Raw genomic sequence first — 18,264 nt, forward strand, 5'->3', positions numbered from 1 at the left:
TCCTCGTTTCACATTAATGAGGATATTGTCTTGCCCTCTTTTTGTCCAGCACCGGTACACCGTGTGGAAAAGGCCCTGCATACGTTAGACCTGGTGATTGCATTCAGGAGGTACGTGTCGTGGATGGCACACTTTCGTCAGTCAGACGCGCTGTTCGTGCTCCCTGAAGGTCGCATGAAGGGACACGCCTCAAAATCAACCATAGCCAGATGGATTCGTTTGGCTATTCAGGAGTCCTACCGCATCAGAGGCGGCCGATTCCAGCAGGGATTAGAGCACACTCTACTCGGGCAGTGGGTACCTCTTGGGCGCTTCGGCACCAGGCTTCGACGGAACAGGTTTGCAAGGCAGCAACCTGGTCCAGCCTGCACACGTTTACTAAACATTACAATATCCATACTCGGGCTTTAGCCGATGTGAGCCTGGGTAGAAGGATTCTCCAATCAGCGTTGGCACACCTTTAGACAGGAGGTGCATGTAGCTTGGATCGGTGAGTCAACTTCCCACCCAGGGACTGCTTTAGGACGTCCCACAGTACCTGTGTCCCCCAATGAGGAGAACTCACCGTAAAATCATTTTCTCCGAGACGCTCATTGGGGGACACGGGTACTGTGGGGACGCAGGTACTGTGGGTGTATGCTACTGCTGCCTGGAGGCTGACACTAAGTGGGGGAAAAAAAAAAAAAAAAATGTTAGCTCGTCCTCTGCCGTATACACCCTTACCCCGATTGCGGGCGGAAACCAGTTTGGTGCAAAAGCAGTAGGAGATCAAACAAAAATCAGACATCAACCTTAATGCAGGTAGCAACATGTCTAGAAAATAACCACCCTAATCTCATACAGAGAGCATATTAATTAATTAAACAGAAGCCAACTTGGCTAACAGGGTGGGTGCTGTGTCCCCCAATGAGCGTCTCGGAGAAAAAGATTTTATGGTGAGTTATCACAAAAATCCATGTTTCTTTTTAATTTGAGTTAATTTGTTTCACCACTCAAATATGGTAATACAAAAACTATTTAAGTTTGTTATTGTTTTATACATTTCTAGAATTCGACCTTTGCTTACTTTTGACTCCGCAAAAACTGTTACTGTTTCTCTTATTCATTCTTGTCTTGATTATTGTAACTGTCTTCTAATCGGTCTCCCTCTTACCAAACTCTCCCCCCTCCAATCTGTCTTGAATGCTGCTGCCAGGATCATATTCCTCACCAATCGTTACACCGATGCCTCTACCTCGTGCCAGTCATTACACTGGCTACCCATCCACTCCAGAATCCAGTACAAACTTATTACCCTCACCCACAAAGCTCTTCATGGCTCAGCACCACCCTACATCTCCTCCCTTGTTTCAGTATACCATCCTACCCGCGCCCTCCGTTCTGCTGATGACCTGAGGTTAGCATCCTCAACAATCAGAACCTCCCACTCCCGTCTCCAAGACTATACACGTGCTGCGACAATTCTTTGGAATGCACTTCCCAGGTCAATACGATTAGTCCCCAATCCCCCCAATTTTAAGCGTGCCCTGAAAACTCATTTATTCAGACTGGCCTACCGCCTCAACACATTAACCTAATCTATCCCTATGTGGCACAGCCAAAAGTTTTTACCATAATGAGGTTACCCGCATCATGTTCCCACATGCTTTATGCATCCATTAGCCCTCTACATCGGTACTGTTACACACTTAACGTTATGGCTGGTCCATACAATCAGGGCAACTGTTGCCACCCACCTTTCGTGTCTTCCTTTTTCCCTCATAGATTGTAAGCTTGCGAGCAGGGCCCTCTTTCCTCTTGGTATCTGTTATGATCTATGTGATTATTGTTATGCTGTAATGTCTATCGTCTGTACAAGTCCCCTCTGAAATGTAAAGTGCTGCGGAATATGTCGGCGCTATAGAAATAAAATTTATTATTATTTAATCATGCAGACCTGGAGAATCCTTTTCCAAGTAATTTTTACTGCACAATGTATTCTGTAAAAGAAAATCCCACAATACCAATTTTTAAATATATTATTAGGACACTATGCTGCTGAGGATGATTTTTAAGAATGCTTTCACCCAGGACATTAAGAGTTTTGCTGTCTTTGCGGAAGAAGCTTCACATTTACCTGAAGCTTTCCTGACCTTGCAGGAAAGTTGTCAAGTGTCATGGGTTTACCGTGACAGAGAGGAGGCAGAAGACCGCAGTGTCTAATTTCTCGTACTCCTGCCACTATTACATTTTTTACTTTTTGTTTTCTTTGCTGCACCACAATATGGTTCTCAATAGAAAGCATTACAGAAAAACAATTTTGGCTTTAAGTAGGATTTAATTGCTGTCACCTTATTGCTACCAGAGTGCCCTTATATATCCAAAGCAATTTGCAACAAAAAGACTTCCAAGTATTTTACTGTATATAAAATCGATATTAATAAATTGGATGGGTGATCACTAATATCACATTTATATTTCTTTTAAATCAAAAGGTCTTTAATTTAGTTGATCAAATCAATTGAAAAGCCAAGTTAATAACTTAAATACTATAATAATATTTTGGTACTAGCCAAATATTCTTAACTTTATTTAATGTGTAACATTTTTCATGAGATATTTATGTATGCACATTACTATATTATTTTTTTTTTTTTTTTTTTTTATGTAAACGAGCTGCTAAGGGCTGGACATGGATCTCCCTGAGAATCTACCTCTAGAGCTTATTTTAAAGTGGCTTTTCTGTTTGGACAACCCCTTCTCAATCACTTGTAAGATAATATCTATACTCTCCTCCGGTGCCAGCGCCATTCCAGCTGTGTTGACACTGCCTCTCCTGGGGCTCGCGTCCTGCAATTCCTGCGGCCAGTTGGCAGCGACTTCTCTTCCTTCGGACGTAACTGACATCATGTGGAAGGGAGAGCTGCGGGTTCTTTTTCTCTTCTGGATGTCTGATATCCCTGAAGGAGGGGACCGGGATTGTCAGGTGAGCCAGGAGAGCAGACTGTCATTACTGGTATCTCCTCTTAAACTAAGCTCTGGAGGCAGATTCTCCTGCAGATTAGTGGCTGCCCATGTCTTGGAGCAGCTCATTTACATATAATAAAACGTGGATTTCTCTGGAATAACACATTGGATCACAGATATCAAGGTATCATGTTATTCAGCTTCCCATGACCTACATGCCCATATAGACTGTTTAGGAGGGTTGGTCCTGCTTCTATCAAAACATGGCATAGATATTTTTTTTATCATTATCTTTTATCCTACTGGTAAAGCTTTATTTTTATGATGGTGATATACTGAGCCAAAAAGAAAGTGAATGAGATTAAATTGTTTGTAAGTTTGTTGGGCTATTACCATAATTTGTGTTCAGGTGTGTTTTGTTTATTTTTCATAGAAAGGAAATAAAAATGGCAAAGGGGTCCTCAACTCCTTGATGTCTGGCGCCCTGGCTGGTGCTGTTGCCAAGACAGCTGTTGCCCCGTTGGATCGAACCAAAATCATCTTCCAAGGTAATGGATTCAAAATCCCATATTTTAAATTTATTTTGTAACTAATATTTTTATTAGCATTAATGGGATTGGCCTGTCTCAAACTACAAGTCTTTAATTACTTGTGAATCTTCACATTGTGTGCTGTGAGGATTTTTGGGTTGCCGTTATTCCGTGAATAACAGTGATCGCAACACAGGGGTCGGTTTTACCGACCTGAATCATGTTCTCCGGGGTCTCAGCTACCCCCAGTAGTCAAAACCCTGGAGAAACTGACTCTGGGGGGGCTCTATACATTTATTGCTCAGCGCCGTAAAAAAGCAGCACTGAAGCATAAGTACCCTTAACTTTGCCGTTAAAAGGCATATCGGCGGTCATTAAGGGGTTAATTGACTCATTTAATATAAGTAATGATCAAAGCTCACTTACCACCTCCCATCAAAGTGACTTTTCCGAGAGCATAGTATGCCTAGAAAATTCCCCTATGGAAGTCGCTGAGTTTAACCTTGTATATTGCTGCCTATGGGCTATGCGGCTGCTGTAAAGCATACAGTGGGTACGGAAAGTATTCAGACCCCTTTAAATTTTTCACTCTTTGTTTCATTGCAGCCATTTGGTAAATGCAAGAAAGTTCTTTTTTTTTTTTTTTTTCTCTCATTAATGTATACTCTGCACCCCATCTTGAATGAAAAAACAGAAATGTAGAAATTTTTGCAAATTTATTAAAGAAAAACTGAAATATCACATGGTCATAAGTATTCAGACCCTTTGCTCAGACGCTTATATGTCGCATGCTGTCCATTTCCTTGTGATCCTCCTTGAGATGGTTCTACTCCTTCATTGGAGTCCAGCTGTGTTTTAATCTGATTGGACTTGATTTGTAAAGGCACACACCTGTCTATATAAGACCTCACAGTGCATGTCAGACCAAATGAGAATCATGAGGTCAAAGGAACTGGCCAAGGAGCTCAGAGACAGAATTGTGGCAAGGCACACATCTGGCCATGGTTACAATAGAATTTCTGCAGTACTCAAGGTTCCTATGAGCACAGTGGCCTCCATAATCCTTAAATGGAAGAATTTTGGGACCACCAGAATTCCAGCCAAACTGAGCAGTCGTGGGAGAAGAGCCTTGGTGAGAGAGGTAAATAAGAACCCAAAGATCACTGTGGCTGAGCTCCACAGATGCAGTAGGGAGATGAGAGAAAGTTCCACAAAGTCAACTATCACTGCAGCCCTCCACCAGTCAGGCTTTTATGGCAGAGTGGCCCGAAGGAAGCATCTCCTCCGTGCCAGACATATTAAAGCCCGCATAGAGTTTGTGTGGAGAAAACCAGGCACTGCTCATCACCTGCCCAATACAATCCCAACAGTGAAACATGGTGGTGGCAGCAACAAGCTATGGGGGTGTTTTTCAGCTGCAGGGACAGGTCGATAGGTTGCAAATGAAGGAACGATGAATGCAGCCAAGTACAGAGATATCTTGCATGAAAACCTCTTCCAAAGTGCTCTGGACCTCAGACTTGGCCGAAGGTTCACCTTCCAGCAAGACAATGACCCTAGGCACACAGCTAAAATAACAAAGGAGTGGCTTCAGAACAACTGTGACCATTCTTGACTGGCCCAGCCAGAGCCCTTACCTAAACCTAATTGAACATCTCTGGAGAGACCTGAAAACGGCTGTCCACCAACGTTCACCATCCGACCTGAGTGAGCTGGAGAGGATCTATAAGGAAGAATGGCAGAGGATCCCCAAATCCAGGTGTGAAAAACTTATTGCATCATTCCCAAGAAGGCTCATGGCTGTACTAGCTCAAAGGGGTGCTTCTACTCCATACTGAGCAAAGAATCGGAATACTTGTGACCATGTGATAATTCAGTTTTTCTTTTTTAATAAATTTTGTAAAAATTTCTACATTTGTTTTTTTTTCAGTCAAGATGGGGTGCAGAGTGTACATTAATGAGATAAAAATGAACTTTCTCTTTCGTCTCATTGGGGGACGCAGAAACCGTGGATATGTGCTGCTGTCACTAGGAGGTTGACACTATGCATGAAAAAAATTAACTCCGCCTCCGCAGTATACACCCCTCCGACCGGCTGTAGGACAATCGGTTTTGCTTAGTGTCAGCAGGTGGTGGACGGGCGTCTCTCGCAGACCCATGCCTACCTCAATGTGCGTCATTCCTTTTCAGGTAACCATGGAGGGATCAGGGCTGTGGAGTCGGAGTCGTGGAGTCGGAGTCGGAGTTAGTTTTGGTTGGAGTCGGTAGAAGTGTACCGACTCCGACTCCAGCTTTAAAAAAAAATGTATTAATATTTCATAATTGAACTTTCATATGAATTTTATAAATGTTACTCAAATATATATGTTCTATCAAACTATGAACAACAGTGATAAGCAGTTCTGCTGGAGATAGAGACATTTCTTACTTCTTGTGTGTCACTGTTCTCCACTGCCCTTATCTAATCTTATACTTGGTTAACCTCATGCTGCCCCAACCCCCCCCTACTTACAATGTATGAAACTGAAAGTGAAAATGTGTTGCAAATTCTTAGTAGTAAAGCTCCTCCTCTAGACTAGATCATACTAGGTGTGTGTCTTCCAAGCATCTCACAGCTGCCTGCTACTCAGAAGAGGAAGACTGTAAGAAGTATTATCCTTTCAACAAACTTTTCATCAGTTAACTGTGAGTACATGAGGAATAATAACAGTATTACTGACCACTATATCAGTTGTACGACCTGGCAATAATTTTGTACAATTGTTTTTAGGAAAAACAATTGTCATTTGGATTGTGAATGCAGAATTAAAAACCTGAGAATGTCAAAGAAGCATCACATTAAATCAGCTGTATTTGAACATTTCACCATCACTCAAGATAGAAAACATTATGTCTGTCAGTGTATGACAAATGATCCAGACGAAAACAAATGCTGTGAAGCCAAGATGAGTGCATATTCAGGCAAAGATAAAAATGCTCCTACCAGAGCTTCTAATCTAAAGAGACATTTACAGCGCTTTCACCCAGAAGTACTGAAAGCAGTGGATGAGAGAGACTGCATCCAAACCAATGAACCAGTGCCCAGCTCTTCCAGCCAAACAAAGGAGCAGAGAACTTTGCAGCCATCAGTTGCAAGATATTTTGTCAGTGACAAAGTTACTGTGACAATGACAGTAGATACATTTAAAAAACAGATCATAGAGCTTGTTGTAAAGGATAGTGTGCCTATTTCATTATTTTCACGACCAGCTTTTATGTGTCTGAATGGGGAAATGGCCCGCAAGCTTGGTGTTTCTCTGGAGAGAGAGAGTATTAGAAAATTAGTAATCAAAGAAGCTTTTAAACAAAAGGAAGAACTTAAAAAAACTCTCAAGGGATGCTTTCTGTTTCTTAAAATGGATGCCTGCACACGTCACAGAGTGAACTATTTTGCCATCAATGTCCGATTTGTTTGTGACAAAAATGAAATAGTTACCAAGACATTGGCAGTAAAAGACACTAAAGCTCATCACACCAGTGAGTTTCTCCAGGTCTTGGTGGAAAAGGTTCTGCAAGACTATGAACTTAAAAAAGAGCAAGTTCTTTCTGTCGTAACTGACAATGCTTCAAATATGATAAGTACTATTAAGCTAATGAATGAGAGTAATGATGGTGACCAGCAGCTAGAAGAACATTCTGGGTCCACAGACACAGAAATGTTTGAAATAGAGGAACACAGTATTGTAACTGAGGAGCAAACTGAAGTTGCTTCAGATGAACAGCAACATGATAGTTTAGATGATCTTGTTGAAACTGTGTCAATATGTTCTTTCATTCATCACATGCGCTGTGTTGTGCATACGCTACAGCTGGCTATAAGAGACAGTCTGCAAGAAGGACATGCTGCTGCACTGATTGGCAAGGTGAGAAAATTGGTTACTGTTGCCAGAACCCCTAAAGTTGACTCAATTTTGAAGAGACGTGCTGGAAAAGGGGCAATTATTGATCAAGCCACACGATGGGGCAGTACTTACTTAATGATTCAGCGCTTGGTTGAACTGAAAACCTTTCTTGTAGACATGGCTAACCCTCAACTGACGCTAAATGAAAGTCAGTGGAATCAGGTGACTGAGCTGGAAAAATTGCTAGAGCACCCATTTACAGTGACTAAAAAATTACAAGCAGAGGACTTAACTCCAGGTATTTTCTTAAAGGAGTGGAAGAACCTGATGTTTCGCCTGTCCCAAAGAGGAAGGTTAATTGCAAGTGGCAATGCTACATCAATGAAACGGAGAGAGGAGCTACTATTACAAAATAACATTCTTTTGGCAGCTGTTTATGTAGACCCAATGCATCGGATTCTTCTAGATGATCAACAGCTAAGTAAAGGAAAAGAAGCTCTGTTTGAAATAGCAGTAAGGATGAAAGGGTTGCAGAACAGTCAGGAGGAACAAGAAGAATTTGGTCGTCCTGCCACATCTTCACCCTCATCATCAACTGATGAAGAATTTAATTTCGAAAAATATTTGGATCACAAGGACCGTGCAAAGCGTTCCCGCATAGATGAAGAGTCATCCCCATCAAGGAACACAGCCAGTACATTTCAGCAGAATTTTTCATGTGCACTAAAAGAAATTGAGAAATTTGACCGTTCATCAAAAATAACAGTGCAACAAGCGATTCCTCTGTATCCTGACATTGTCAGAGATGTTGCCCGAGTGGTTACTGCTTTGCCACCAACACAAGTTAGTGTAGAGAGGTTGTTCTCTGCTCTCAAAATAATTAGATCAGATTTGAGGGCATCCATGAAGGAGGATCTGACAGAGGCAATACTTTTTCTGAGGACAAATTTATAGATTTCTTCTTATTAACTGCATAAAAGTGTTTATTGCATATTTACTTACAGTTTAGAAAAGTTTATAAAAGTTATTTGCTATATTCTAATTGTATTCTAATAAATGTAGTTTTTGCTCTAAGTGGTTTGATTACTTATATGATGGTGAGAAACTGAATAAGCACGATGTTTAATATTTTACAACAGTAAATTTGTTATGAATTGGCCATTTATGAAGGAGCCGGAGTCGGATAAAATCCAGGAGTCGGAGTCGCAACTGTGGCTTACCGACTCCACAGCCCTGGGAGGGATACATAGTAGATTTGCTACACCTGTATTCCCACACCGGGATCATGAGTACGGCGTGTACTGCCACCCTGTATCCTCATGAATCCCATGGGCAGGACCCTAACACAGGACTCGTGTTCAGGTGGCAGTTCCTGGTCCTGACCTTTGTCCTCCATCACTCGCCCAGCAGAGCCTGATGATCGAGAGACAGTTCTGGGTTGTATCCTGGTCACAAACGGAGCGCAAGGAAGGGAGAGGTACTGCCACCTGAGGAAGACAGATGATTCTGTTGAAACGCATTGTGGACCATACACTAATAAAAAGATTTTAATTCACCCTCTCCCTTCCTTGCGCTCCGTTTGTGACCAGGATACAACCCAGAACTGTTACCGCTTCCTCTCATGAGCTACCTGGCTGGAGCTGCAATTTTAAATAACGCACGGCTAGTGCTCCTATTTCTTGACCGTCTCCACGCTATCTGATGATTGAGAGACACGCCCTGCAGAAAAGGTTTGGGACAGCAATCTTTTCATGCAGATAACCAACCCCTGTTACGGGGTGAACTGGAGGTAAGAGGCTGCAGCGTTGTATGATCTGCTCACCAGCCGCTCTGGCTGAATGTGACCGCTGTAATCAGCACTCAGGCTTGCAGCCCATGGCTCTATACTTATGTTAAGAGCCAACACTTACTTTCAAGCACGCGGTGCAGCACGGTTCCAGCCTCCCCTCGTGGCAGCGTTATGGCCCTGGGCTCCAGCAGGAGCCCAGCACAGCCGTCGCCAGATTCTGGCTCCACCCCCCCGGCTTCCTCTTCCTGTACCAGCACCATCTTTGTGCTCCAGGAGGCTGGAGCAGGGCCCCGCCCACCACTTCCGGCCGGGGATTTTATAAGGCTTCTAGACAGCGGCAGGGCTGTTCACCTCGCGCTCTCTCTCTCTCCTCAGCCTTCGGGCAGCAGCTGCGGCGGGGACACAGGTCGTGGGTATGTGAGTACTGCTGTACAGGTTGCTCCCTCACTCCGCTTTCTAGCCCCAACGATCGGCAACAGGTAAAACTTCTCAGTATTCCCAAGGGAGAGCAGTCCCGCTCCTCCTCATCCGCTTCAGTGACCTTGGTCAAATATTTTGTATGTACCAAATGCAATGTCAGGCTTCCTTCAGGTTAATCCTCGCCACTCTGCTCAGATTGCAGCAGACCTAAGGTGTCACCTACGCTAGAGGGCAGGTGCAGCCCCCCCGTTTTGCCTGTCAGAGCTCCCACATTACCCCTGGAGCAGGAGGAAGCCACCTTTCCTGCTGCCCAGGGGCCATCCATCGCCACGGGAGACAGCGAGTGTCCAGGATGGGCCTCTTCCTTATCGAAGTCCGTGGCCGACCTTACCATGGTATCACAGACCTTGGTAACGGTGCTTAACAGATTGCCACTTTAGACTCCAGTAGACACAGGAGCACCTAAGGAGCCTCCTTTGGGCCTTCTAGGGGCCGTAAAAGGTTTAGACAGGACCACCAACCCAGGTCCCCTTCTCGCTCCATCTCACTGCCAGAATTCCTCTGGCCGTCTGCCTCCTCCCGGTCCTCATCCCCGGAATCAGGCGAGGCATTATTAGAGACACACTCAGAGGAGGGTTCTGAGTACGGGCCAGAACAGTCCCAGGTCAAGGATATGGTTCAGGGCCTCATTGCTGCAGTCAATGAGACCTTTAACATTGGGGACACCACATCAAAACCTAATGATCAGGTTTTCTCATTCAAGCATCATAAGTCCCCCTCTAGGGTCTTCGCCTCCCACTAGGATTTTGAGGAAGTGTTGGCCAGGGAAAGGGAGAACCCAACTAGGCGGTTTCAGAGAGGAAGTCGTTTTGGGATTCTATATCCCTTCCCTCCAGATCTCCCCGCCAACTGGACCGCCTCCCCTTCGGTGGACCCACCAGTGTCCAGACTCGCTACCAATACAGTCCTCCCACTCGCCAGTGGGGTAGTCCTAAAACATCTCAATGATGGGAGGATAGAATCATTGTGTCCAGCCTTCGCCTCAGCTTGGGTAGCTAAGTCTGTTACAGAATGGACCAAACAGCTTAGACAGGACATAGTCATTAATACAATGATTCAGGCTAGGAAGCCTTCCTTTTCCAGGGTCTATTATCGAGCCTGGAAGGCCTATTTTGGCTGGTGTGAGTCTAATCAGATCACACCGATGCCCTGTTCCCTGCCATCTGTCCTAGCTTTTCTCCAGGCAGGGTTAGATGGCGGTTTGGCCCTAAGTTCCTTGAAAGGCCAGGTATCTGCTCTCTCTTTTTTTTTTTCAAAGAAATTTGGCCTCCCGCTTACAGGTTAAGACCTTCCTGCAAGGAGTGGCACATGCGGCCCCTCCTTACAGATCCCCTGTGGCTCCATGGGATCTTAACTTGGTCTTGGAATCCTTGACAGGTTCACCCTTCGAACCCCTCCAAGAAGCTCCCATGTCTTTGTTGTTCTGGAAGGTGGTATTTCTCGTAGCCAACACTTCTATTAGTTGGGTTTCAGAATTGGCGGCATTGTCCTGTCACCCTCCATTCCTAATTATGCACCAGGACAAGGTTGTTTTGCAGGCTCCTCCTAAACCCACGGTTTCTGTGTCCCCCAATGAAGACTCTGAGAAACAGATTTTACGGTAATCAACCAAAATCCTGTTTTGTGTTTTTTTTTTTTTTTTTTTGTTTTTTTTTTTTAATTTACCAAATGGCTGCCATGAAAGTGAAAAATGTAAAGGGGTCTGAATACTTTTCGTACCCACTGTACTGTCAACACAACTTCAAACAAGACAGCTGCTCTCATAATTTTGTAATTGAAATCTAAAAAAACTAATTTTTTTAAAAATACAAAATAATTGTAGGAGTTGCCTAACCTTTTAATGGGCGTAACTAAAGATATATAATTAAAGACACACACGATGCATTTATTGATTATATAAATGTATTTTTTTTCTTAATGATTCTTACTCTTTATGTCAGCAATCATAAGTTGGAAGGTCCGTCATTACACATAAGTTCAAATTGGGTCAAACCAGCGGACGTTGGCATAGCCCACTGTCTTATGTGCCTTCTCTGCTTCCACTCTGATTTTGGGGAAGAAAGATTCAGCATGCCCAGTCCTTTGCTGCCATCAGCGTTGTCTGCAAGCGGTTCATTCTCCTTTCCCTCTTGAGCACACACCACAGCTGAACCAAGTGTGGCTAAGCATGAAGGAGGAAGGCTGGGTCATAGAATAAATGGCTTTTGAAGGTGTATAGCTGCCTTTTAGTTATCCTAGTCTTTGGATATCGTCCAGAGCTGCTTTCTAGCTGTAGTGATAAGTCCAGTGACTGGCTCCGATATCCTCTTGTAACCTGCAGAGAAGAAATCAGTCTAATGAAATAAAAGCATTGTTTATTGTAGATTTAACCCAAAAGTGTTTGTGGATAATGTTACTGAGACACATGAAGTAATAAGCTTTTGCCCTTTGTGTCATACACCAATACTAATCTGTATGGTACATTTATATGTTGCTAATTCCAGTGCGCAGCCACTAAAGCTGTTATTTCATCTCATTTACAGTGTCATCAAACAGATTCTCTGCTAAGGTAAGAGTGTCTCTTGCTCTAAGGGAACTGGTCCTGCAATTCATGCTGCCTAAATTATTTTCTATGCAATATCCTGGCATTTCAGAGAAAACATAGCCAGGGATGAGACTAGCCCTGTGCTGCTCTTGGCTGGCTTGTCTGAACACAGCTCCAGATGATTCACATGGTGGTGCAGAGGGATGCTGGTTGTGCGCAGCGCCAGACTAGTCTCATCGCCGGTTAGGGTCCCCAGCTGGACCGTCTATTTTTTTTCTGATACGCCAGAGGAGGTCAGAGGAAAATGTACCTACAGTTGTGGCCAAAAGTACTGACACCCCTGCAATTTTGTCAGATAATACTCAGTTTCTTCCTGAAAATGATTGCAAACACAAATTCTTTGGTATTATTATCTTCATTTAATTTGTCTTAAATGAAAAAACACAAAAGAGAATGAAGCAAAACATTGATCATTTCACACACTACTCCAAAAATGGGCCAGACAAAAGTATTGGCACCCTCAGCCTAATACTTGGTTGCACAACCTTTAGCCAAAATAACTGCGACCAACCGCTTCCGGTAACCATCAATGAGTTTCTTACAATGCTCTGATGGAATTTTAGACCATTCTTCTTTGGCAAACTGCTCCAGGTCCCTGATATTAGAAGGGTGCCTTCTCCAAACTGCCATTTTTAGATCTCTCCACAGGTGTTCTATGGGATTCAGGTCTGGACTCATTGCTGGCCACCTTGGAAGTCTCCAGTGCTTTCTCTCAAACCATTTTCTAGTGCTTTATGAAGTGTGTTTTGGGTCATTGTCCTGCTGGAAGACCCATGACCTCTGAGGGAGACCCAGCTTTCTCACACTGGGCCCTACATTATGCTGCAAAATTTGTTGGTAGTCTTCAGACTTCATAACATCATGCACACGGTCAAGCAGTCCAGTGCCAGAGGCAGCAAAGCAACCCCAAAACATCAGGGAACCTCCGCCATGTTTGACTGTAGGGACCGTGTTTTTTTTTCTTTGAATGCCTCTTTTTTTCTCCTGTAAACTCTATGTTGATGCCTTTGCCCAAAAAGCTCTACTTTTGTCTCATCTGACCAGAGCACATTCTTCCAAAACGTTTTAGGCTTTTTCAGGTAAGTTTTGGCAAACTCCAGCCTGGCTTTTTTATGTCTCGGGGTAAGAAGTGGGGTCTTCCTGGGTCTCCTACCATACAGTCCCTTTTCATTCAGACGCCGACGGATAATAGATTGTACGGGTTGACACTGTTGTACCCTCGGACTGCAGGGCAGCTTGAACTTGTTTGGATGTTAGTCGAGGTTCTTTATCCAACATCCGCACAATCTTGCGTTGAAATCTCTTGTCAATTTTTCTTTTCCGTCCACATCTAGGGAGGTTAGCCACAGTGCCATGGGCTTTAAACTTCTTGATGACACTGCGCACAGTAGACACAGGAACATTCTGGTCTTTGGAGATTGCTCATGCTTCCTCACAATTTGGTTTCTCAAGTCCTCAGACAGTTCTTTGGTCTTCTTTCTTTTCTCCATGCTCAATGTGGTACACACAAGGACACAGGACAGAGGTTGAGTCAACTTTAATCCATGTCAACTGGCTGCAAGTGTGATTTAGTTATTGCCAACACCTGTTAGGTGCCACAGGTAAGTTACAGGTGCTGTTAATTACACAATTTAGAGAAGCATCACATGATTTTTCGAACAGTGCCAATACTTTTGTCCACCCTCTTTTTTATGTTTGGTGTGGAATTATATCCAATTTGGCTTTAGGACAATTCTTTGTGTTTTTTTTCATTTAAGACAAATTAAATGAAGATAATAATACCAAAGAATTTGTGTTTGCAATCATTTTCAGGAAAAAACAGACTATTATCTGACAGATTTGCAGGGGTGTCAATACTTTTGGCCACAACTGAAGCTGACTCGTGCAGCCAAGCTCTGATTCATGCTGTCCATGGTTGGGTCAGCATAAGTCATAGGACTGGTTCCCTATAGCAATTTCTTGTTTACGAGCAGACAGTCCAAGATTTGCATGGGGGCATTACCTATGCCTTAGAGTAAAACTTTCCCCTCTGTAGTCATAAGGGTTTACCCTTTGACTGCCACTATGTAGTTTTTTCACTTCAGTAATTATTCAATGTAGTCCCTCTTGGGGGGGGGAAAAAAAATAAAATGTTTAATTCTCCCTTTTTATTCAGTTGTCGGAGCAGACCCTCCACTGCCTCTATTATACCATGCGACTCTTATGTGGTCAAAAATGTAAGGGGATATCCCAAAAAAGGAAGAAACAGTCCAGAATTTTTTTTTTTTTTTTTTTTTTCTTCCCATCACAGTGTGCACGTCTTATGTATGGTGTAGTTGCTTACCTTCCTTCCCTTTGCTTCTCCTCAGACGCTCTCTTGATTTCCAGATTTCACCCCGCATTTTATGCCTCTGCGCTTTAGCAAACCTATTATGCATCAGGACACCTTGGCATCATTTAGAGCCTCTGTGTGCCGGTAGAACAGTGATCTTTCCCTCTATATTCTTATAAATAGTCTAATTACAAGTATAAAGTCAGGCGGCTGAACTGTCATATTCTACATTATAATTTTGTAATGGAGCTGTGCAGTCCTCATCCAAAAAAGAAACACTGGAATGTTAATATAAATGTTTGATTGGTGGGGTCTTACTGCTTGGACTCCCATGATTCAGAGATTCAGGATTTCAAAGTCTTGTGTGGATGGAATGGTAATACACATGCTGCATTCACTTCTATCTGTCTTTGGAAGGGATTATGACAACTTCTTCAATAGACAGTGAATGGAGCAGTGGTCACTCAAGAGCACTACTTGTACATTCCCTTGGAACCTTTACCAATCATCAGATTTTAAAGTTATTGACACAGCCACGGGTACAAATAACGTTTTTGTTCTTTTACAGGAAGCCTACAGGTTGATATATCGCACTTACCTCAATGAGGGATTTCTAAGTCTCTGGAGAGGCAATTCTGCGACTATGGTGCGAGTCATCCCCTATGCTGCCATACAGTTCTGCGCCCATGAACAATATAAAAAGCTGCTTGGTAGCTATTATGGCTTTCAAGGAGCGTAAGTATGTAGATCAACTTTATAGAACACTAGCTGAAGAGCCCGGCGTTGCCCGGGCATAGTACCTAACTGTGGGTCCCGCTATCTTCCTTAACAGCCCCGCTCTTCACCCGCCATCACGTTCTCTCCTTCCACAGCCCCACTCTCCACCCGCCATCACGCTTTCTCCTTCCGCAGCCGCGCTCTACATCTGTGTTCCGATGTCCCTCCACAGCCCCGCTCTCTCCCTCCACAGCCCTGCTGTCCCGCTCTCCTCCCTCCACAGCCCCGGTCTCTTCATCCACAGCCCTGCTCTTCCCCTCCACAGCCCCGGTCTCTTCGTCCACAGCCCTGCTCTCCCGCTCTCTCCCTCCACAGCCCCGTTCTCTTCCTTCACATCCCTGCTCTCCATCCACAGCCCCGTTCTCTTCCTTCACAGCCCTGCTCTCACCATCTACAGCCCCACTGTCTTCCTTCCTCCACAGCCCTTCTCTCCATGCACCACACGCGGTGACGCCGAGACCAGGAGAGAGAGGTGCGCAGATTTTTCGTTCGGCCGGAGTGGGCAGAGCTGCAGCGCATGTGATTGGGTGGCCTGAAGGGTGTGTGGCCTAGTGCGGTTGGCAGAAGTGGGCGGAGCTGCAGCATGTGTGATTGGGTGGCTTGCAGGGGGCGGCTTGGCCTAGCACTGTAGTAGGCCGCAGTAGAAGCCGGGGACTAAATTTAGGCCGGGAAGCTGCAGGGGAGAGGGGGGATAGCGCAGTTGGTGACGGGGAGTGCCGACTGAGCCGGGACAGGACTGGGAGGGCCCCTGTCCTGAAGACTGTCTTCCTCCACAGCCCCGCTCTCCATGCACTGTCCTGCTGTATCCGTCCTCAGCCCTGCTGTCCATCCGCGTCCCACTCTGCTGCTTGGTGATTGGTTGGTGTCCCACTCTGCTGCTTCGTGATTGGTTGGTGATATATATATATATATATATATATATATATTATACACATACACACACACACACACATTTATATATAGAGATATACATCTCACTTCAGAACGATTGCAAGTGCTGGGAGTAAAGGAGAAGTTCCTAACGCCTTGTATCTCATGGCAGTTAGTGTGGGGGTAGAGGAGTACAGCATTATGAGAGGAGCGCTGCAAACGGGTTTGTAATTCTCAGCACTTTTTAATAACCCACCTCTCTTCAGTGAGATCAGGGCTATCTGTTATTACATGTCTCACACTGAGACACCTGTTCTCTGCTAATGTGGGGATGTATTTTTTTTTTCTCAATCTATTTTTCTGCCTGCTTATGATTGGTCCATATCATGCAGGGGAAGAAGTGCACACCCCCAGTGAGAAATCTCTGGTAATTTCCCCTTTGACTTAACATAAATTATAACTTAAACTTTACAATATATTACCCCCACAACAAAGAAAATTATTCATCTCTGCAGCCACTATTCCTTCATGTGGCTAGTTTACCATGCTCAAGCTGGTGTAGGGTCCTCTTTAATATAAAATGTTAATATATATTTATAGTAAATTTGTCTGCCAAATCATTGCTCATTTGGCCAGCTACTATCTCTTCTGGCTGTCCTATAGACAGAAGCGCTTGTTTGGCCAAGCACTGCTGTGTTCTTTAAAGAGAACAAAGCGATTGACTGTCTAAAATTGGACATGCCCTGTAGCCATTTCCCTCAGCAATCAGTTGTCTTGGACCCCTACACATTGGACTGAACCCATCAATATAGGCGTGTTAGACTGACATCAGTGTAATGTGTATAGGGGCCTTTAGATTTTGTGCACTTATTTACACATGTTCTGAAAGCGGTAATGGTGGCTTTTTTCTTTTGACATTGTGTACAGTATATATGGAAAAGAAGCTAGTGCATTTTACAAGGTGACAAAAATCTGTGTATATGTAGATTTTATAATGTTTTGCTTCAAGCTCTAAAGTAGCATTGAGCTGCGTAAAAAATAAAATGGTTAAAAAATGCCGTTTGCGACTGCAACCTCAGAGAGTAAGTTATGGCTCTTGGAATGTGACAATGAAAAGCACAAGTTGATCGCTAAAAAGGTATTCCTATTTCATACATTTATGATCTATCCACCGGTTATGCCATAAATATATAGTAGACTAATGGAACCTCATTGTAATCTGCTGTTAGTGATGAAGTGTTTGGAATTGCCGAACAAATGAAGGAATTCTGACTACCTGTCCACTCGCAACGAAGAGGGTTAGAGCAATATTCTTGAAATAGATGCAAGTTCCATAGTAAGGCTTGAATATACTGTACAATTATGTCAATATAGAATATAAGAAACTTGAACAGCAATACAGCTATGGAATATTAAGAAAAATTATGAGACTCTTAGCATATAACTTGGCCAAATTTTATCTGCCCATCAACCAACTTCAAGGTGGCCTCAAAATCTGATGGGTACCTACACTGTGTGAATACTTCTCTAAGGCTGATGTCTGAATTCCTTGGTGAATGTGGACACCTCTGTCAGCAATGCATTCATTTATGGGTAAGTAGGGACCTGCTGTAGTTAAAATCACCACCTGGTGGAGGGCGGAGTGCTCGGTCAGTAAGCTAACATACAAAAGACAAAAAACTGACTGGCACTTCCAGACTAGTGTGAATTGGTGCATACCAGGAGGAGCTACCTCCATATAAAATACACAAAATAAGGTTGCACTCTATCATGCTAAAGCATGTCAATATAGACTATAAGAAACTTGAACTTGTCTTTTGTATATTAGAAAACTGACCAAGCACTCCGCCCTCCACCAGGTGGTGATTTTAACTACAGCAGGTCCCTACTTACACATAAATGCAGGCATTGTTGACAGAGGTGTCCACATTCACCCAGGAATTCAGACATCAGCCTTAGAGAGGTATTCACACAGTGTAGGTACCCATCAGATTTTGAGGCCACCTTGACGTTGATTGATGGGCAGATATAATTTGGTCAAATTATATGCTAAGCGTCTCATAATTTTTCTTAATATTCCATAGCTGTATTGCTGT

General features: G+C 43.7%; 1 protein-coding gene across 4 annotated transcripts in view; it reads left to right on the forward strand.

Annotated features, from left to right (window-relative positions):
• SLC25A42 (solute carrier family 25 member 42) overlaps nt 1–18,264 on the forward strand; it is a 65,162-nt gene that overhangs the window by 31,257 nt on the left and 15,641 nt on the right. For 2 of the 4 annotated variants that reach the window (XM_073555114.1, XM_073555116.1), the window contains exons 3-5: nt 3,380–3,494; nt 12,149–12,174; nt 15,090–15,256. In XM_073555114.1, the coding sequence (XP_073411215.1) occupies nt 3,380–3,494; nt 12,149–12,174; nt 15,090–15,256 (308 nt within the window). Of the gene's footprint in view, nt 1–2,825; nt 2,966–3,355; nt 3,495–12,148; nt 12,175–15,089; nt 15,257–18,264 lie in introns of those variants that run through there. The other 2 variants (XM_073555113.1, XM_073555115.1) reach the window with 2 other exon arrangements.

This window comes from Dendrobates tinctorius, unplaced genomic scaffold, assembly GCF_039654945.1.
Source record: "Dendrobates tinctorius isolate UK_male_01 unplaced genomic scaffold, ASM3965494v1 ptg000219l, whole genome shotgun sequence".
In the NCBI taxonomy this organism is placed as follows: Eukaryota; Metazoa; Chordata; class Amphibia; order Anura; family Dendrobatidae; genus Dendrobates; species Dendrobates tinctorius.